Source organism: Leuciscus leuciscus (genome assembly GCF_965113295.1).
Source record: "Leuciscus leuciscus genome assembly, chromosome: 1".
In the NCBI taxonomy this organism is placed as follows: domain Eukaryota; kingdom Metazoa; phylum Chordata; class Actinopteri; order Cypriniformes; family Leuciscidae; genus Leuciscus; species Leuciscus leuciscus.
In genome coordinates, this window is record NC_138725.1 from 56,425,497 (window position 1) to 56,447,029 (window position 21,533).

Genomic DNA, 21,533 nt, shown 5'->3' on the forward strand with positions numbered 1-21,533 from the left:
AAGCCCATTGATAATTAGAGAGCGTGGGCAAATTCATGGTATACATTTTTTGACATATAGGCTTACACTTTGACTTGCAGTAGAATAAGATTTACCCCAAAGCCTTCAGCACCTTGTAGCTATACACCTCACCGCCTGTAGAGGCTCTCAACTTAACATTACACAAATCAGGACAAGATTGCCTTCCCATGAAGTGCCACTACCGAAAATAGACTTGTCTCGTGAAACTGTAAAACATGAGGTTTAAACATTCTATTGAAAGGTTAATTTGTTTGATTCGAAATTTATTTTGAATTACAACAAGACAAAGGAAAGGAAAAAGACACGTTATTGGCACTTCCCTGTTTAGCGTAGATGCCCAGGGACAGTTTGAAACTCCACAATGAACACAGATTAATCATTGTTCTACTACATTAACGATGACAGTCTGGATGGAAAATGAACAATATAAGGTTTATTCCATCAACGCACATTTATTATCATCATCCCAGTCTTGCTAAAAGTGACCCAGGTTCACAGAGGAGCAGTTTTGACCCAGGCAGCAGATTCACTGTCCAAACAGGCTATCATGTCATTTAGAAGATCGTCACTCTCAGGACTCTCACTAATGCTGCTTTGAGATTCTGCAAAAATCACACATCCAATGGTATGGTAAGTACATTTCATTTTCAAATACGTAATATTGCAAATATGTTGAGCTGACCTAGTTATAACTCCTGAGTCTGACACATGATAAAAGAAGAAATTAAGACACTGAAAATCCTATATTCTTTACACTTTTAAAAATAAAGGTTACTTATTGGTTCCATGAAGAACCTTTAACATCCATGCTGCTACCACAAAAGGTTATTTAGTAGAAAAATGTTCTTTAGATTATTATAAAATGGTTCTTTTAAAAACTGTTCACTGAAAGGTTCTTCGGGGAACCAAAAACAGTTCTTCCATGGCATCGCTGTGAAACCCTTATTTTGGAAACTTTATTTTTAAGAGTGACAGAGGCATAACAGTCAACACAAATATTGTAAAAATGCCCCTCAACCTGTCATTTTCTAAGATCTTACCAATTGTATGTTCAGTCAGTTTCCTAATCAAGGCGTTTGGGACATCATAGATGCTTTCAGTCACCTCTGTAAAATGGAGAACAATCACAGCACACTGTGTGGAATATATGAATGTTTACAGTGTAAATGTATTTGAGTGGGTGGAGACTTGCCATGCTCTCTCTCATTGGTTGACCATTTGGAAGGGGGGGTGTCATAGATGACTTCTTCAGCAACTGCAATCAATCATTAGAAATCATCATCAATCAATTATCAAGAGTAATAGGTTCAAACAATATACAATAATTTTTACCAATGAATAAGCATACAGCTGGCAAGGCAAACCTAAATGCAGACATGTGGACATTCTAAGTTAAAATACTATATTATATTTCACAAAGCATTTATGAAAAAAGTTCATTATACACACGTTTTCGAGATGGTAGAACGTCATATTCATAGTCATTCAGTATAAATTCCTCAGTACTTTGCTCCATTTCATTGTCTGTGTGCAGAGTTTCTTGAGTCTCATCAGCATCTGAGGACACAAACTCTTGTAAGAGTCTTTCTTCATAGACATTCATAAATGTATTTCAGTTATTTATTTATTTATTGACTGTGATGTTTTCCAGACACAAGGTTGACAAGAATATTAATCTGCTAAATAGAATATCTTAAAGTTATAGTTCACCCAAAAATGAAAGGTCTATCATAATTTACTACACAGTTGGGATTCTTCAAAACACAAATGAAGATATTTTTATGAAACCTTAGAGATTCCAGTCTCTCCAATGAAAGTCCATTACACCAAAACTTTGTCACAATATTATTTTTCACAATATAATAAATAATATTATTACACTTAAAGTCACCATGAAACCAAAATTTACATTTCTTAATAAGTTTCCCCTCCCTCTTGGATCAACATTCCAATAAAATGCCTTTATTATATTGTGAAAATCAATATTGCGACAAAGTTTTGGTGTAATGGACTTTCATTGGAGAGACTGGAATCTCTAAGGTTTCATAAAAATATCTTAATTTGTGTTTTGAAGATTAATATTTAAATATATTTTTATGAAACCTTAGAGATTCCAGTCTCTCCAATGAAAGTCCATTACACCAAAACTTTGTCGCAATATTGTTTTTCACAATAAAATAAAGGCATTTTATTATTACACTTAAAGTCACCATGAAACCAAAATTCTTAATAAGTTTCCCCTTCCTCTTGGATCAACATTCGCTCGACGTGATGGTGGGACAACCTGTCACTCACATGAGGTCACAGCAATAACAAACCACCGCTATCCAACAATCCAATCAATTCGCGATGGACAAAATCAAGTCCCGCCCTAAATTTTTTCTTGTTTGAGAAGCTGTCACAATAGGGAAGAAAAAACGATCACACATTCTGTTCCATGTCAACTTTAAGAGTGACAGTTTTGAATTACAGAAGGTATTACAGAAAAGCATTAAAAGTCAGCAGGAAGTGGAACTGGAGAAAGTCGCATCATGAATGCGGGACATACCAGTGAAGGACTGGAATGATTCTTGTCCAATGGAGAGACATCTGCTGTTCATTGAAGTGCTGCCGGTCTCAGTATTTGATTCTTCACACCGGCTAGACCGAGCTTCAGGGTTGTTATCTGGCACCAGCTCCCTAATCTCAATAACACACACAACACATTCAGAGCGTTATAAATCTCATACAAATATAAAAACTGACATGAAGCGTCTTAAAGTGCAGCGGTACCCATTGGAGACAGATCCAGCTCTGTCGGGCCCATTGAGCAGCATGGCTTTCCAGAGCTGGTCCATCCACTCCTGCCTGACATCAGCTGTATCTGCAGCCTATTAGCACACAATTCACAAATGGATTGCAAATGTTTATGGACAAAAGAGGCATAAAGAGGGTATTCATAACTCAATGCATGTTCCTTTTTTAAACGAAACTATTATGACAGTCCTGTCTTAGTATCAACAAAATAATATTTTTCACATGTGGTTGATGGCAGACCACATCCTCAAACACAGATTATAGACACTCTCCTGATTAACATGGAAACTCACCAGCATTTTCTTCTTCCCATTTTTCATTGTGATCTCAAATAGATAGCGATTGTTCTCCGATCTGTTTACCTCCCGCACAGACTGAACCTGTTAAGCCATGTTGTTAACATAAGGAAGCACTTATGTGGCCTTCTGATCAGTTTACCAGCATCTACACAATGATACTCAGATAATATTACAAATCCACTTTACCTCATATATGTAATATTGTCCCCTGAGGTCTAACTGTTGGGGTCAAAGAAAAACAATAGATTTATAACCTTACCAATAAGAATATTGGGTGAAACGGCAGTAAATTCCATTTTTAATTTAAAGCAGAGGTCTTCAACAGGTGGTCCATCTTTTTTCTTTTTTTTATCTCACACATTACACAAAAAACTTCAATCTTCAAGTCTGACCTCTGAGGTCCATTTAAAATACACTATAAACATATTAAATCAAACACTTAAATACTTACAGCACTCCCATGTTTTCTAGTGTAGAAAAAAAGTGTTGTATTGTAAAGTCTGAACCAGTATGTCACCCACCGAAGCCTCTGAGGAACATATATTGAATTACTGAGCAAAGAGATTCCCTCAGGTGCATATATTATGTAATGAGTATTAATTAGATCACAAATTAAACGAAACAACTGCTGCTGCTAGAACTACTTTAAAAGTATTATAAGAAAAAATTGTATTCCGCAACTACCTTTTAGACTGTCTAAAAGACTAATGATTCCTCCAAATGACAGACATGAAACAATATGTAGCAATATGTACATTATATTCATACCATCCTGTCTTTCCGTTTCTTCAGAAAGCCCTGGCAGAGCGGAGGCGGCACTCCTCTTCCAGTCGACATGCTCATGCTTAGTTTTGTAAGCTGAAAGTGTTCACACTTCATTATCAAACATAAATCAACATCATGACTTCCCCTTGAAACCGTCACATCCTCACTTCAGATTTTTGTCGAATAAAGAGATGCTGTCCTCAGTCAAATGCCAAAATATGGGGGAGGTTCTTGTTCATTTGCTTTGCAGTTCTCAATTTTATTCAATTTTTACACACTCAGTAAGTGTCATTATAATGTGATAATACTGAAAAAAAACTATACATTACGTAAAAACGTTCAATATTCACTGTAATATTATTTGAGTTATTTTTGTTTCACAGTAATGAATTTAACTGCCATGAAAATGTCTTAAAATAAAAAAGTCAATTAAAAGGTAAGTAAATTTATTTTAGGCAAAATTATTATTAACTAACTATTATTATTATTGGGTGGGGGAGACAATTATTTGAGCATATAGTAATGCAAAAAAATGCCTATGAAGTAAAATTCAAGTAGGCACAGTGTCTCTGAAGTAAACAACAGGCAGATTTATTCACACAATTATTTATTGTAAATGTTTGAAAACCCACAAGTGCAACAATCCCATGGTTTTGAACAGAGAGCATTGCATTGAAAGTTACATATGCATAAGAGCTAAAACATTAGACAAACAAAATGACTTTGTCTCTACACGATTGTTAGTTGGGAAGAATTTCATACAGTCCTTGTAATGTAGTGAGGAGGAACTATTTAGTCTGGTTTGGAACAAACCTAGTTATACCATATCATTACAGAAAATAAAAAAGTTTTTTTTTTTCTGTGCATAATCTTTATAAAGGCCATGGGTAGTATGGAAAAGAAAAGAAATACAACTTAAAATAAAAACCAAATATGCATAAAAGAATCCCTTGTTCTATGCATGTTTCAAGCAATGCCAAAAACAACATAGAAAAGGCTAATAAATTAATAAACACAGCTGTGATGTGCTAAGAGCAAAATGACCTATACATTTGAGAAATGGCTTTGTTTCAGTGCTTCTCCCTAAAGCACGAGTGTCTATGTGATACAGTTCAAATATGGTTTGTTCACTAGCTAGAGACAATCTTATAACGTTCAGTAAGATATTTACATATATAAACAGAGTTCATTCACCTATCAGAGTAAATCCTGACGCTCTGCTGTCTCTTTTCAATATAGGTCACACCAATTATACTGACCTGAGGAAAACATAAGTGTGCATCAATAAAAACCTCCTGTCGGATCAGCAGAGGACGCGATTACAGCTCCTGCCATACTGTAGATGTCACGTTCCAGTACACGGCTGATGAGGCGAGTTAACACTTGGTTTGGGAAAGGCAGTTTTTATACAAAATGTAGCTAACTATTTCTAGGAATCTTCTGTCCTAAATTAAATAAGGATGGAATGAGGGATCATGGGTTTTGTAGTTTTTTAAGAGGTGCCGGTTGCACTGATCACCGTTGCTTGAGGAGAGCTTTGTACATGGCGAAGCCAAGAACAGCAAACACGGTGGCACCGACACTCGCCCTCAGCCAAAACGTAGAGTTTTTCAGGTCAGCTTGGGTCATGTGTCTGTAGAAAAGCAAAAGTAAGACAAAAAACAGGATTAGGACATACAGTTCATACGGTTTGTGAGATATGACAAATGACAAAAGACAAAATGTCTGAATCGGCAAGGTAGTATTTTCACACACACACAAAAAAGGTTTTAAGCCAGTTCTTTATATATTTTTTTGCTGTAGTGTGTCAGTAGGAAATATCAGTTTACATTTCCAAACATTCATTTTGCCAATAATTGTAATAATCCAGTGAGACAACAGCCGGTATGATCCACACGGAGATCTGATCTCAGTCATCATCTCAGTCCATCTGGGATTACATGAAGAAAAAAATAAAATAAAACGGAGACCGACTAAATCCAGAAGAACTGCGGCAACGTCTCCAAGATGCTTGAAGAAACCTTCCTGTAAAGCTACAGTACTGGGAAAGGTTTTAGGCACTTGTAAAACTGCTTTAAAGTGAGGATGCTTTCAAAAATAATGTCATAGATTTTATTTATGAATTAACTTATATTAACTAAATCAAATCAATATTTGGTGTGACCACCCTTTGTGTTTAAAACAGCTTTTGTCCTAGGTACAGTTGCACATAGTTTTTCAGGCAGCTTTGCAGGAAGGTTTCTTCAAGCGTCTTGGAGACATTGCCACAGTTCTTCTGGATTTAGCCTGTCTCAGTTTTTTCCTGTTTCTTCATGTAATCCCAGACAGACTCGATGATGGTGAGATCTGTGTGGACCATACTGTCTGTTTTCAGACTCCTTGTGCATTCAAAAAATCTCACTGAATTATTACAATTAATGGCAAAAGAAATGTTTGGAAATGTAAACTGATATATCATGAAAATTCACAGTGATAGACATTTATTTGATCATATAGGTTTTTTTGTTTTTTCATTTATAGGCATTTAAGCATACAGTAGGATTTATACTTAATACAATTGAATTTTGTTTTACTTTTGGACATCTGATAATATACAAAGACAGTGGAGCTGCTGAAACTGGAAAAGAGGCAGCATGGGAAAGCAGGAATCAGTCAGCTAATGTTTTCAGGGGCAAAAAGCCAAAAATGTTTAAAGAACACTGCTCAGACGGTAAAGACAGGGTGAAAGAGAGCAACACTACAGAAACAAGAGGTTTCTTGTGAGGTTAAACTCACCCAACACGCATCCAGAAGGTTTAAACAGCTCAACACTACCTATCCAAATTCCAGGTTCAGACACAAAACTTTAAAGGCTTATCATAGCAAATGTTTGTTTGAGTGAAACCTATGAAAAATATGTTGCTAAAGGGAAAAAAATCCCATCAAAGCAACAAAGGTGATATGGCATTCACAAAGCAACAAATAATACAGAGTAGTTTGCAGAATTCCATCCAGACATCTGCAGATACCTTGAGGATGTGGTGAAAACAAATAAATAAAAGTGAAGAAGAAATTAATTAACCACCTGACTTTAAACCAGTCAAGAAGATTTCTTCTTTGAACTTAACATCCCATTTAAAATCCCATTGTGGCACTGGCACCTTGTACCCCAGGAAGGGGGTCTTTACCTGTTACAAACGGGCAGAAACGGGTCGACAGACGACTCCATGTAGACAGAGTCCTCTACAAAGCTGACTGCATGAACCTGATGGGTGAGGCCGGACTCCTCGCCAGCCAACAGAAACGTGCCCGCATCTTGTATAAAAGATCTCAACCTTATACACACATGCACACAGCATGGCAGTTCAACAACCGCACACCTGACAGGACCACCCCAACATACCCCACTGCTCACCACATGCTGTAAACATACAAACTATTGCACACCACTATAGAATTATTAAACTATACTCACCACTATACCATGTCACTAAAAACTAACATATTGGGAATTCCGAATCCTTTTTTCCATTTTAACAAATGATTTGTATGTTTTTAACCTTGGCAATGAATGCCACTTTAAATGTCTATTTTAAATATATGTGTACACACACACGTTGGACTATGAAACTGAAACACCTGGTTTTAGGCCACAATAATTTATTAATATGGTGTAGGGCCTCCTTTTGGATCCAATACAGCATCAGTTCGTCTTGGGAATGACAGATGCAAGTGCTGCACAGTGGTCAGAGTGATTTTGAGGCATTCCTCTTGCAGAACAGTGGCTAGAACACTGTGATGCCGGTGGAGGAAAACGTTTTCTGACTTGCTTCTCCAAAATACTCCAAAGTGGCTAAAAAAAAAAACTTAGATCTGGTGACTGTGCAGGCCATGTTCAACTTCACATTCATGTTCATCAAATCATTCTGTCACAAATCTTGCAGTGTGTATTGGTGCATGCTGATACACAGCACGATAAGGATACAATATTTGACGCATCAGATGCACATGGTTCTCCAGAATGGTTCAGGAGTTCTTGGCAGTAATGAATGCTTTTGAATGCCCCATCAAGCAAAGTAGGGAATGCCATGATATCGCAGCCCAAGCCATCACTGATTCACCCGTGCTTCACAGGGCAGCAACAGTTCTGGTGTTAAGCCTCTTTGGGACTTCTCCACAGCATAATTCACAGATGTGGGAGAGACAGTGAAGGTGGACTCAGAGAACAATACATTTTCAAATTGTTCACAGCCCAAGATTTGCACTATTGGCACCAATGAAATTGGCATGAGTGACCAAAGGTTTGGCTATAGCAGCCCGATCATGAATATTGACTGTGGAGCTCCCAATGAACCGTTTTGGTTGAAACAGGAGAGTCGAGGAGCAGATTTAATTCTGCAGTGAGTTGGGCAGCTGTGGTTTTATGCTTTTTGTATATATTCCGGGTTAATACCTGGACATCCCTTTCTCTTTTGAACTCTGATATGTCTCCTCCCATACAGCTGTGCTATTGCTCTGCTAATTCAACCTTCACACTCTGATCTTACTGATGAAATGGAAAATCACTGAAGATCGGCCACCAGGCCGCACGTATATAGGTGCGAAACCTCCAACACTCATTGCCAGTGTTTCAGTTTCATCGTCCAACCCCTGTGTGTGTGTGTGTGTGTGTGTGTGTGTGTGAGATTACAATGCATATATATATATATATATATATATATATATATATATATATATATATATATATATATATATATATATATATATATACACACACACACACAGTTGTAATTAAAATTGCAAAAGGCCCATTGCAAATCAGGTTTATTGGCAAAATGTACAGACTTTCAGCTGTTTGCAATGAACAAATCAAACAAAAGTAATTGAAATAGCTCAATACAACAAATGTTTCAAGTGGTTTCAAATTCAACTGAAAATGCAACTTTTAATGATTTCTGCAGTCTCAAAATTATTCAACCCCCTGAATAGAATAAGTTAAGAGAATATATAATTGCCCTTCACAAACAAGGAACAGGATACAAAAAGATAGCTAAGGCACTAAATGTTCCTAGAGACACAGTTGGAAGCATAGTTCGCAAGTTAAAAGTTTAAGGAACAGTGGTTACACTACCTGGACGGGGCAGAAAAAGGAAACTACCAATGGCTGTAAACAGATTTCTGAGAAGGCAGGTTCAGAAAAACCCTGGAGTGACTGCAAAAGACCAGACGTTCACCACCACTGACCCAAAAGCACAAGAAAATTGCTCAAAATCATAAATAAGCCAAAGAAGTTTTGGGATTCTGTTCTGTGAAGCGATGAAATAAAATGGCCCTATGGATCAGCGGTATGCCTGGAGGAAGAAGAATGAAGCATCTGCTGAAAAGAACACTGTCTACAGTTAAGCATGGTGGGGCTCGGTGATGCTCTGGGGCTGTTTTGCATCCTCTGGCTCTGGAAACCTGCAGCGGGGAAGGCAAGATGGATTTATTGAAGTATCAGGACGTCATGCCGTCAGTGAGGAAGCTAAAGCTTGGGTGTCATTGGACCTTCCAACAGGACAATGATCCCAAGCATACCTCAAATTCCACCAAGGCTTGGTTGAAGAAGTAGTCCTGGAAGATTCTACAGTGGCCATCACAGTCACCGGACTTGAACCCCATATAAAATCTCTGGTGGGATTTAAAGGCAGCGGTATCAGCACACAAACCGAAGAATATTACTGAACTGGAGGCCATTGCTCATAAAGGACGGGCTAATATTCCTCAGAAACGCTGCCAGAAGCTGGTGTGTGGTTATACATCTCGTTTGCAGCAGGTCATAACAGCAAAAGGGTGTTTAGTACTACTAAGTACTAAAGATGCTTTCCATGAAGGGGTTGAATAATTTTGAGACTGCAGAAGTCATTAAAAGTTGCATTTTCAGTTGAATTTGGGGAAACCACTTGAAACATTTGTTGTGTTGACTTTTGTTTGATTTGTTCATTGCAAACAGCAGAAAGTCTGTAAATTTTGCCAACAAACCTGGGGGTTGAATAATTTTGATTACAACTGTATATATATATATATATATATATATATATATATATATATATATATATATATATATAACCCCCTTTTTTTATTTTAAATCAAATGTACTTCTGCCACCTACTGAGCACTGCGGTATGGACAACCAATAAATAACCTGAATTTAAAGACCATACACATCTTAAACATCAGACTGGCTATAAAACACTATAAACGACATTGAAAAAAAAAAAAAAAAAAAAAAACTATTCGTCAAAGCACCAAACAATAATGGCAAGAGAAGCATATGTTTTAGATGAAACAATACATTAGCAGCAACGGGTTAGACATGTTAGCCATTCAAATACGGACACAATGCAACACAAACTAAGCCCCTTAGATGTCAAATCAGTGCATATGAACAGTTAGTCCTGGGGAAGCTTTCTTAATTAGTGCTGAGAAACATGACATGGTTAGAAGAGGGACACTCCATTAGGGACTGCTAACATGATGTTAAGAGATGCAAAACAAAGACGAAAAGAGCCAGCCAAACAAATGAAAAAGAACACCTATGGAGGGACAGAACAAAACAAATTCACAAGATTACATTTAATAGACATAAGGACTTCGATTTAAAAAAGGTTTAACCAAATTACCAAATGAACTATTAGCATGATATTAAAAACCATAGAGGTGTAAGAAAGGCATATGCTTAGAAGAAAATGTTATACAATAAAACTGTTTTAGTCATGCACTAACTTTAGACATTAATGATAACTTATTCTTTACTATGTGAATAAGGGAATAATACATCTCACACCCATGCATTTCACCATGTATTACATTTTATAGGCAGTAAGAAAGATTAGAAGATCCTACCAAATCTAAGAGCAACTGCTCAGTATGAAATAACTCAGTAAGAATTGCAACCAAAAATGAAAGGCTTATATGAACCTTGCGGCCACATTTGACCCTGAAGCAAGGATGAGTGAATTAGTGCAGATTTACAGCTTGCATATCCACCTCAACTGACTAGAGAAAAGGGTTCAACATCACAACACGAGGACAAATGCAAAATCTGTCTTATTCTGTCCAAAATCCAAAGGATGCCTTTATAAACATCTGTTTTTAATGTTTATGGCATGTTTGAGAACAACCGTATCCATTTTCAGGAATTATAAAAGAAAACAAGGCTGCATGACATTTGAACTAGAAATGGAAATCATAAGGAATTTAACGAATTCCTTTCGACCATACAAAAGTTTGGGATCAGTACGATTTGTGAAATAAGGCCTTGTCACACTAATACGTTTTCGTTTGAAAACGAATCTTTTTCTCTCCGTTTTGGCCTTCCGCCCACACTGAGACAGTGTTTTTATTCATGAAAACGCTCTCCAAAGCAGATAACTTTGAAAAGTTTTGTAAGTTTAGTCATGTGACATTGTACTAATAGATATGTTTATACCGGTATTGTGCCTGTTATATGCTATTCACTTTCACACTGTTGCAAAACATGTCACTTTGTTTGCACACTTTTCATATCACAGTCCTGCAAAGATGACAGAAAATGTACTCACGCTTGCTGTCCTGCGGTAATACATGAGAGCGTTTTAGACCATACGGTGACTGAGTGCGACCTGAATCAGTAAATAGTGAGACATTTTTCCTAAATAAAATTATCCTGTCAGAAGAATTGCGCGATAACTTTATTTTTCCGTCTGTCTCATCTCAGTGAGGTGAATTTAGCGTTTTCAGGCATTTTCCAAAAGTTTCTCATCCACACTGAAACGTCGGAAAACTCCTGAAAACGCTAGTGTGGACGGAGAGCATTTTTAAACGAAAACGCCGTTTTCACATGTATCCGGATTAATGTAGACGTAGCCTACTCGTACTCACCCATGCTGCATTTATTTGATTAAAAAAATACAGCAAAAACATTAGTGTAAAATCTTACAATTTCAAATACATTTTTTAAATGTAATTTATTCCTGTGATCAAAGCTGAATTTTCAGCATCATTACTCCAGTATTCAGTGTCACATGATCCTTCAGAAATCATTCTAATATGATGATTTGCTGCTTAAGAAATATTGTTTTATCAATGTTGAAAGCAGTCGTGCTGCTTAAAGTTCATAGGAAGTAAAATAAATTGTAATAATGCTAAAGTCTTTACTGACCCTTTTGATCGATCTATCTATCTATCTATATTTAGTGAACAAGTTTTATATAAAAATAAAAAAAAGATTCTCATCTCTAGTTTTACTTTGGTTTACATTTAGTCATTTAGCAGACGCCCTTATCCAAAGCGACTTACAAATTAGGTTTACATTAGTCTTAAGCTCAAGCACACAAGCAATATTCAGTCTGCACTTTGCAAACTGGGTTAAGATACGGTTGGTAAGATGCATCACAGGCTGAAGCAGAAGGGAAAGTGCGATATCATGCCTCAAACGCATCACTGATACTTATCTAGAAATATGCTAGTTTCAAATACAATGTTAATCAATAGGAGCTGCTATAACACCATGTTTGGGCCTTGTCTGGATGAAATGCGTTATTCTGGCCGACCAGTCTACTTTAGTTATGATAAATTCAGTGACACAAACTTTAAAATAACACAGGCTTCATCATTTTAACATATAGCCAGAAAAGTTCCCAACATCCCTCTGTGGATATGCAATGTAAACCTGTCAGGCCAACAGCAAATAAAGGGGTGTTAAGAAGCCGAGATTAGAGATCGCCCAGCGAAGAGAGAGAGTGGTGGTATATAGAGCTGTACTCAGAGACCTGTTCAGAACTGCACTGTAGATTTTGGCCTTTACAGAGCGCACCAGCTCAGAGTTCAGGAGGTTGTGACAGATGCAAAAGGTACACCTGTTGCAGCTGCACATGCAGCGTAACTTGGCGTGGCTGCAGAAACACACACAGACAAGAAGAATCAGCATCACGTGACGAAGAGAGCTGGATCCTCCACTTGGGCTTGGACATGAAGTAGCGCAGGGAGGTAAGCACAGTTTAAAGAAGAAAAAAAAAACTATTCATTTGCTGGGAGAAGAGAATTGTGGGGAAAAACGGCAATCTATTGACAAGTTACGCAAAAGGAAAAAAAAAACAGGAAAAGAAAGAGTACGCTGGGAAGGCTTGAAACATCATAATCCAAACATATAAAAGGAAAGATTTATACAACTTGGCAAAACAAGCTCAAGCAAAAAGCTTGAATAGGGCTGCACGATTAAGTGAAATAAAACTGAAATTGTGATATGACATGATTATCACATCGCATAGGCTGCAATTTAATTCTATAAATATTCGCACTGGACGTCTCAGAGGGAAGCACACGGTTCATTTACACGGGAGCAGCTTTTTTGGCCAAACTGTGCAGCCCTACCAAAAAAAATAGGATTTTTTTTAATTTAAATAAATAAAGACGGTTAAAAAATAAATGTATACTTTGAATTAAACTTAAAGTTCTTTCCTAAGAATCGCTTACCAAAAACTAAGTACTCTGTATTGTATAAACTGGACCATGAGTAGGTGTTTTCACACACACAGCCTTTTCCATAAAAAAATGATATTTTTTTGTTTTCAAAATCAGTTATTTAAAACAAAGTTCTTGTACACAGCCTTAGGAAAGAACATAACTTTCATCACCACCAGCCACTACAGAACCGTTTTCCCTGATATTATGCACTTCAGTAAAAGACCATGGAACAAATGATACTTGAATGTCTCCGAAACCGCCCCAATGAAACAGCTTTCCAAAATACTGCTAATATGACACCTACCTAACAGCTTTAAAAGCACAAGGAGACAATAACTAGATAGACAAACACAAAAGAGGCGAGCAGGGAGAGCCAGAGGAGCCAATCACAATCTATCAGGAGTAGCAGACAGTAGGGCAGATTGGTCGGGTTAAAGAAGGGGCTTCAGTATATACTCACGGATACATGGCCATAGTGGTGAGTTTGGTGTAGATGTCTTTGCTGGGTGCTTCGGCTGTGTTGCAGGTGAACAGCTGTGGCGGGTGAAGCTTGTGTTTCCGGCAAAAATCCAACGGGGACAGGCTGTAGTACTGACGCGCTTCATGCAGGTCTGACTTGGCAGCAATAATCATACAGGGTGTCTTGCTGTCCATATAGTGTTTCTGTGAAAAGACATCAAGGTGTTAAAAAAAAAATCCTTGACCAGCATAACAACATATATTTGGAGTTATTTATGCGTTTTTGTTGAGCTTAAAAAAGGATGCAAACAAAAGCACGATTCTTTCCCCAAATCTCATCCTGAACAGTAGGAAAGAAGCTACACATGTACACACAGATGTCATTCCAGTGGAAACCGACCAACAGATTGTTGACCCTGCCCGTCGAGCTTTAACTTAAACTAATTCACAATAAAACATTTAATGTTCTATTCATCAAAGAACACAGTTTTTAACAATGATAATAATAAGAAATGTTTCTTGAGCAGCAAATCATCATATTAGATGTGATACTGAAGACTGAAATAACAGCTGCTAAAAATTCAGCTTTGAAATCACAGGAATAAATAACTTTTTTCTAAATAAAATAGCAGTTATTTTAAATTGTAATATTTCACAATATTACGGTTTTACAGTATTTTGATCAAATAATTGCAGTCTTGGAGAGCATAAGAGACTTTTCAAAATCTTTTTTTTTTTTATTACAGACCCCAAACTTTTGAATGGTAGTGTGTGGATGACAATTACATTTACGTACTTTCTTACTAAAGTGACTTTCAGTAAAGTACATAGGCTGTCACATAACCAGAACAAGTAGCCAATTGTATATGCTACATGCTAAGCTAGCCCTCTCCAAGCTTATATGAACCCAAGAAAACCATACAAGAAACCCACAATAATCACATTCAAACTTTAAAATGAATTTGACGCTAATTCAATACATAGTTTTATTGCTACTGCACAGACACAATCTACAGCTGGGATGCACGTTTACAAAAAAGGTCCATTTGAGCAACATAACCAGAAACCTAATTTACTGAAACCACCATATCAAATTAAATGAAGTCTTGCCATAAACATTTTAAAAATATACTGACCTTGTAGACTTTAGTGCAGTACTCAAATGAGCATGGGTTGCTGATGTCATACACCAGGCAAACAACATCACAAACCATATCAGCCTCAGAAAGGAACTCAAAGTCTGGCAGCACCTCATGCAGCTGAGAGAGAAAGAACCGCTAATCAGCACTGGCCAGACATGAAGACTACCATACATTAGTGTAAAAAGCAAAAGAACTTTGACTTACAAGCAGATATTTCTCTTGTCCATAAACATAAGTTGTGCTAATGGCATAGTAAGACTTGTGGTCTTCTCTTATCCTCTTCTGACGCTGCAAAATGAAGAGGGAGAAAGTCAAAATCAAAGTCAAAGTCAAAACGCTAGATGCTCCTGTGAGGTATTTGTACTCACGGCAAGGTTCCTGCCCAGGAAAGCTTGCAGAAAGCCACTTTTACCACTGCCCCGAGCACCTAGGACATTGCAGCGGAAAACACTGCGCTGGGTCTGTTTCTTCTGCAGATCGATGCGCTTATTCCTGGTGACTGCACAAGAATAAATAAATCAGCCTTACAGATAAATAAATGAATGAAGACACATGCTAAAACACACTTACTTGTTATAGCGGCTGCCTGTGACTCCTGTTCTTGGATAATAGAGTAACCAAGATAACCCAGGTACTCCAAACATCGCTGCACATCTAGGTATGTTGTTAGCCTGAGATGGAGATAAATCATGTGTTCAACATTTGAATGAATGACTTTTTTGACAGCAAAAATCAAAAGGTTCGTTGTTTCCATCTTCAAATCCTGCGGGATTGCACTCACGTCCACTGGGAAAGGTAGCCTTGGTAAGTGATCCAGCCCTGCTCATTGGTGCAGACCGTGTAGTTGACATCAGGACCCCAGGGCATGTAGGGAAAGACCTTGAACAAATCCTTCAGCTCATCGGGAGACAGGGAACAGTCTCGATCCTGACACAAACATTTAGAGATTCATTTAATAAGGCATTCTTAAGTGTTCACCAACAATTTTGATATTGCTTTTTCTATATGGGCATCTTTAACTTTTGCATCACATCTCGCTACTTTTTCAGCATCTTATGCCAACTTATAAAAATGCAAGAATGCGTGTGAATGGACACTATAATATCCTTCTTTTAGGTGCTGTAAAATACACCTTTGTATTATGCAATTAAACAAAAGGCCAGGCCATTTATCATAGAAGGTTAAATCATCTTTAACTCAAGTTACATAGCTGTCCTTATCAAATGCAGCAATTTGGGAAACTCAGTGGCATTTTGCTGTGCTCACCTTGTCATGCTTGTCAAAAACGCTCTGGAGGAAGAGGTAGGCATTGTGGTTCAGCTCTGTGGTGCAGTCTGGGGGTATTTTTAACCTAGAAAAACAACTGACCTCATTAGAAAACATTTCTTTGATTATTTAAAAACCCAGGGCAGAGCAACAGATCTGCAAAAAATGTTATCCAATCAGAGATTATGAGCTACTTAATGTGGCATGATTCATTTAAAGTTGAAGTACTGTATTTGGGGTGGGACTCACAGTGGAAACAGGTATTCTTGTGTCAGCTCCAGATCATCATCATAGCCAAACCTCCTGAGCACGGTCCATGTGGTCTCATGCCTTCCCCGCTGAATGAAGAGTGTATGAAGGAACAGGAAACCTAGAAAACAGAGAACATGTATCAGACACAAACAGAACCTGATGGATGTTTCATATAACATTTATATATTATTATATAATAATTACTATTATATTAAATTAATTATAAACTTAAAAACATCAGGGAAAATATAATTACATTATCTAAGATTATTATATACAAGTATATAATAAAGAATTATTTATATACATAAGACTTGTATTCATACACTTAAAATATATAATAAAAATAATATTCTTTTTAATCATAATGTTTTTAAACAAATTGATATCTATGGGATGCCAAATATCACTGTATTACTGTGATATAAAAAGCCGGTGGCATTTGCCTTTCTACTCAGCTCACCCTTCCGTGTGAGGCCGTTGTCTTTCACCCCATCGGACATATTTTTCCGCACAACATTCTTCACGTCCTCCAGCGCTTGAGGTGCCAGGGGTATGTTAAAACAAGTTCTCTGCAAGGCAGAACCACCAATCATCAATATTGCTTAAGAAAATATGACAATTTTCTTTCACTCTCATTAAGGTGCAGTTTGTGCAGCTGTGTGTGTAATCAACCTCTCCTGTCACTTATCTGGGGAAGCATAAAAAAGCCACAGCAATTTGAGCACAAAGTGCTGAAGAAACATGCTCTCACCTGGAAGAAATTAAGCTCATTATCATTCAGAATGCCATCATTGTCGAGGTCTGATATTTTGAAAATGCGAGTAAGTGCTTTGATGCAAGATGGCTTCATCTGGAGAATAAACAAAGAAACTCATTACTACACAGCATTACAGATCATTTGGATTTTTAGATGTAGGGATCAAACCAACTCATGTGCTTCTTTGCAATAGAAAGAGGCCAGATTCAGGTCCAACAGAAGTAATATGAAGTGCTAAATCTCTTACCTCTTTCTCTTCTGGAGAGTACAGAGGTCCTGTTGGGTGCAGAACGGCCTTCTGGGCGTAGTAGAACAACTCTGAGATATTCTTCAGGTTTTTGGCTGAACACTAAGAAAGTGTAATGAAATTAAACCATGATGGGCTTTCCTGATGTACAGCATGTCTTTTTCTCTACTATGCAAAGAACTTTAATATAACAACGCTCATTAATAGTTGTTTTGATCTTTATAAGATGGGGTCTTATCAACCCAAAAATCCATTAACTAAAAATAGCATCTGTCACAGTATTTATTCATCTTTGTAAACGTTATTTAATACAAATACAACTGTTCAGTGTTAAAAATGGAACCTTATTGTAAAGTTTTACAAATAATCATTATTGATGTATAGAGTCATATACTTATACAGTGCATTTGAATTTTACTTAACATATTTTAATGTGGGAGGGACAATTATTTTATTTTATTTTATTATTTTTTTAATCAAACAATAACTAGCAGACACCCTGCAGTACCGGACTGATTTGATCTGCATTCACTGGCCTCTTAGTGTGAGAGCTCGGTCTCTTCTTTCAGACTGAAACCAACCAATGCCTCTAATAAAGCAGGAATGAGTCACGGACACAAGACCGAAAGAATGATGTCACTTTCCTCCATGGCACTACTGCCCCTCTGCACACACTCCATCTCATAGGGACTGGAGAGGCAAGTACATAACATCACATACGTTCAGACCAAAATCACACTTTTCAGACTGAGAGCATCTCTCACCTCCACGCAGGTCTCAATGTCAGAGTACTGGTTCATGATGGGCAGGATGGTCTCCATGCTGCTGTGCTCCACTAGGTCAGATTTATTCCCCACCAGGATCAATGGTACTCTGTGACAAGAAACACTGATTACAGTCCTTGAAGGTACATTTCTGTGGGACATTGTGGCATCAAACAGAATTTCAAACAAGCAGCAATTGTTACATGGGAAGTACATGGATTAATTTATTTTTTTTCATTGCCAATCAGTCAGAGCACTATCTTCATGGGGAGGACGGAGTAAACACGTCATGAAATGAATAAAATAACTATATAAAACAGTAAGTACATGGAAACATTGTTATTGTTTAATGATATTTGCTTTACTGACAATAACAGCCTGTCAAATAACTATTTACATGTATTTATTTACCAGACGCATATCTAATATTTGCATAATTATATTATGTAAATATAATCATCCAAAAATACAGTGCATCTCATTTTTACTGTACATGACACCTCAATACAGATTATATATTATATTATATATTGTTATATTATGTTATAATTAATCAATTATGTTAATTTATCATTAATTCTGTTGCAGAAAGAATACAGACTATTATTTTTAAAAGCATGTAGAAAGACCAAAGCGCATTCATGAGACCCGAGGCCTTCAAGAACCTGGCAGGAAGCCACACACCTGCTGTCCTTATCCGTCCTCTCATTGATGAGGGGAATCCAATGACTTGTCACCTACAGGGAAGCCAATATAACGAGACACAACAGAACCTTTCAGACTACCAGAAGTTAAATAGCAAGAAATGTATTTGGTTTGGTAACTACAGAAAGAAAGAAAAATGAGTCTGGCATACACGGAAACAAAACGTACCTTTTCGATCGATTTCTTGTTGTTTACTGAATATATGATGCATATAACATTGGCCTGTGCCGAGAGAGAAAATGCTAGGGAGGTGAATAAAACAATAAAATCAAACTAAATTGTGTTATCAAAGAGACTAAAACAAGCCACACCTTTGTTATTTCTTGGTAAAGCTGCTCATCTGACTGTTCTGCTTCTGTGGGATAAAAAAATGAAACATGAAAGCACACAAAACACCAGAGGATTAACCTTGTCAGTAGAGGTTTGCATATTAATGTTTATATAAGAACAGTGATGCAGGCTTTATGAATCTCATCACACAGAGATATGTGATCATGCATCCTTACCTGAGTAGTCCACTATGTGAGTGGGCACTCTCTCAGGTGTAACATCAGCAGGAATAGTGATCTCTTCGGCTCTGAGAGGAACCTTCAATGAGATACACAATACAAGTGAGTGAATGCATTTAGGCAAGTATAAAATTAGCTTAATCAAATAAAGTTAGTTTAATGAGTACCTCATCAGGGAACTCCTCACTGACAAGTGACATGATCAGGGAGGTCTTCCCCACTTTGGCTGTGAAGAAAAGGATTTCCAAAGTGACCGTTGAGTTCTAGGTCTATTCACAGCACTAAATGATTCCCAGAAACATGCCTGTCAAGATTTGAGTGCCCTTATAAAGGGGTAGTTGGCAATGTTAAAGCCGAATTGTTCTATTTGCATTTTTATGGCCTCAAATTGCAAGACTACTTTCAAAAATTCATGTCACACCACAGGACTATTTTGAATGAACTAGCAAACAACAAAAATGTGATTAATAAGGGGATAAACATATGTAAATTGTAACCTACAATCTTAATGTTGAAAAAAGAAAAGCGTATGAACAAGTCCTGATCAAGTGTTATTTTAGTATCATTGAGAAAGTAGTAAAAATGTTTTATTAACATTTTGAATTACTTTTTTTCCCCATTTTCATTTTAATTAAAGTCTAAGTATTCTCAGTTAATGTTTATTTTATTTCAAGTGACAATTTATGGTTTTAGTTAAGTATAAACAACCTAGGTTCTGATATTTCCAAAAAAGGCAAGTGATCCAGTGATCAGTATGTAGGCTAATGTTCTCAATGTGTTGGTGTTACTATCTGAATATTAATACTTGTAAGATGCTGAAATGTCAAAATATCAATCACGACTGAAGATGTCAGAACACTGAAGCTTGATGTTTGGGCATTGGTGAGCAGGACGTTTACAGGGACACGTACTAGTTTGGCTGACCTATCTAAACTTTGGCAGCTCCTTCAGTCGATGCCTGAGAGTTGCTCTTAAAACTGCTATAAATAACCCTGATAAACAGGGGTGAACCTACCTAAAATTATCAACAAAACATGAATGATGGACTAGTGTCATTCTTCATGTCAGGGTTTGCTGAGCTGGTCACTTATGATAAGTAAAAACTGCAGTTTTTTCAGTTACTTTACTTAGAATGGACATGCATGTAGATTCATATAACGTGTTGGATGATTGTAGACAACGTTTAAAAACATAACGTTACAGAGCTTAGTAACTTGACCCTGTTGTTTTATTTCTGAGTCAACGTTTCATTCTGTCACTTGTCAATATATTGTCCCAAATAGCTGAATAGAATTGTTTGTGAAAAAGATAAAATACAGAATGAAAGGGGTTTATTGTGCAAATAACAGTGAACAGCAGAGCTATGCGAATCAATTCAGCAACTGCAGCCAGCGAACACAAATGATAAAACAGGAAAACATGGAATTCATTCACTTACGTTCTCCGACTAATAATATCCTCACGTCCTTTCTCATCGTTGCAACTTTAATGTGATCAAAATAAATATTGACCAAGTCCTTTGTCGTGGATCACTGATCCTGCTGCTAACGTTATATGTAATAAGGCGGGCCTGTGTAGGGCAAAACGGACGGATCCACTTCTGTCTGCCTCAGTCTGTATAAAACTTCTGTTCGCACCAGTTTAACACACAGACAAGTCATGCCATTTAGACAAAAAGGTATCCGCCGTATATGAATGCACAGCTTGCTTTCTTCAGATTCACTTCATGACATTTCTGGGTTCACATTTCAAGCTCATGCCAGCGGCGGCTGACCTCCAGTAATAACCGGTAACTACGGAATACAGTTACGGACAAACGCGAATCTCCTTGCGCTGACATTTTCTGATTACAACATTCTCAGTTATAATGTTATACCGTCTCCTGTAGGACTGGAGTGGAAACGCGTGTCACCTTAACCCCGCTAAAGTTCCACAGTTCTTTGCTGAGAATGATGGCCTCTCGAGTCACTATTATCTCGAGAGAGGTGGCTAGGTGGCTCGGCCTTCTCATTTAAAGGCATCAAAGAATGGAACAAACTCCCTCAGAGTCTGAAACTTAACTTAGACCTGAGGGATTTTTCTC

At 37.2% G+C, this 21,533-nt stretch overlaps 2 protein-coding genes across 6 annotated transcripts; both read right to left on the bottom strand.

The window, feature by feature from the left end:
• Positions 1-453: 453 nt before the first annotated feature.
• Positions 454-4,336, bottom strand: LOC309494694 (uncharacterized protein). 2 transcript variants are annotated; one of them, XM_082164108.1, is made up of 10 exons: positions 3,885-4,336; positions 3,568-3,645; positions 3,303-3,335; positions 3,111-3,197; positions 2,794-2,891; positions 2,570-2,700; positions 1,528-1,578; positions 1,214-1,276; positions 1,062-1,127; positions 454-623 (listed from the first exon to the last, which is right to left on the bottom strand). In XM_082164108.1, the coding sequence occupies exons 1-10, from the start codon at positions 3,993-3,995 to the stop codon at positions 514-516; spliced, it is 828 nt and encodes a 275-aa protein (XP_082020234.1). In that variant the 5' UTR covers positions 3,996-4,336; the 3' UTR covers positions 454-513. The 2 variants fall into 2 exon arrangements, with proteins under 2 accessions (XP_082020234.1, XP_082020233.1); XM_082164107.1 differs by having other exon boundaries at positions 1,471-1,578.
• Positions 4,337-4,471: 135 nt separating this feature from the next.
• rhot1a (ras homolog family member T1a) lies at positions 4,472-21,265 on the bottom strand. 4 transcript variants are annotated; one of them, XM_082164079.1, is made up of 21 exons: positions 20,889-21,265; positions 19,618-19,676; positions 19,448-19,529; positions 19,253-19,296; positions 19,110-19,163; positions 18,921-18,973; positions 18,237-18,345; positions 17,473-17,574; positions 17,220-17,318; positions 16,929-17,037; positions 16,463-16,583; positions 16,214-16,298; positions 15,729-15,874; positions 15,518-15,618; positions 15,316-15,446; positions 15,152-15,235; positions 14,942-15,064; positions 13,807-14,009; positions 12,653-12,775; positions 7,049-7,195; positions 4,472-5,514 (listed from the first exon to the last, which is right to left on the bottom strand). In XM_082164079.1, exons 1-21 carry the CDS (start codon positions 20,923-20,925, stop codon positions 5,397-5,399), a joined length of 2,130 nt encoding a protein of 709 aa, XP_082020205.1. In that variant the 5' UTR covers positions 20,926-21,265; the 3' UTR covers positions 4,472-5,396. The 4 variants fall into 4 exon arrangements, with proteins under 4 accessions (XP_082020205.1, XP_082020206.1, XP_082020208.1 ...); XM_082164080.1 differs by lacking the exon at positions 7,049-7,195 and having other exon boundaries at positions 20,889-21,258; XM_082164081.1 differs by lacking the exons at positions 4,472-5,514; positions 7,049-7,195 and adding an exon at positions 9,976-10,435 and having other exon boundaries at positions 20,889-21,258.
• Positions 21,266-21,533: the final 268 nt, after the last annotated feature.

Excerpts from the sequence above, each read along its gene's own strand:
- rhot1a (XM_082164079.1), bottom strand. The coding sequence starts at position 20,925 with ATGAGAAAGGACGTGAGGATATTATTAGTCGGAGAAC. Across the intron at positions 14,010-14,941 it reads ACTGCACTAAAGTCTACAAG|AAACACTATATGGACAGCAA; the intron begins GTCAGTATATTT and ends GTCTTTTCACAG. Across the intron at positions 12,776-13,806 it reads ACCACTATGGCCATGTATCC|CCACGCCAAGTTACGCTGCA; the intron begins GTGAGTATATAC and ends GTGTTTCTGCAG.
- LOC309494694 (XM_082164107.1), bottom strand. The coding sequence starts at position 3,995 with ATGAAGTGTGAACACTTTCAGCTTACAAAACTAAGCATGAGCATGTCG. Across the intron at positions 2,892-3,110 it reads ATGGGAAGAAGAAAATGCTG|GCTGCAGATACAGCTGATGT; the intron begins GTGAGTTTCCAT and ends GTGTGCTAATAG. Across the intron at positions 1,277-1,470 it reads CGTTCTACCATCTCGAAAAC|TTGCTGAAGAAGTCATCTAT; the intron begins GTGTGTATAATG and ends GATTGATTGCAG.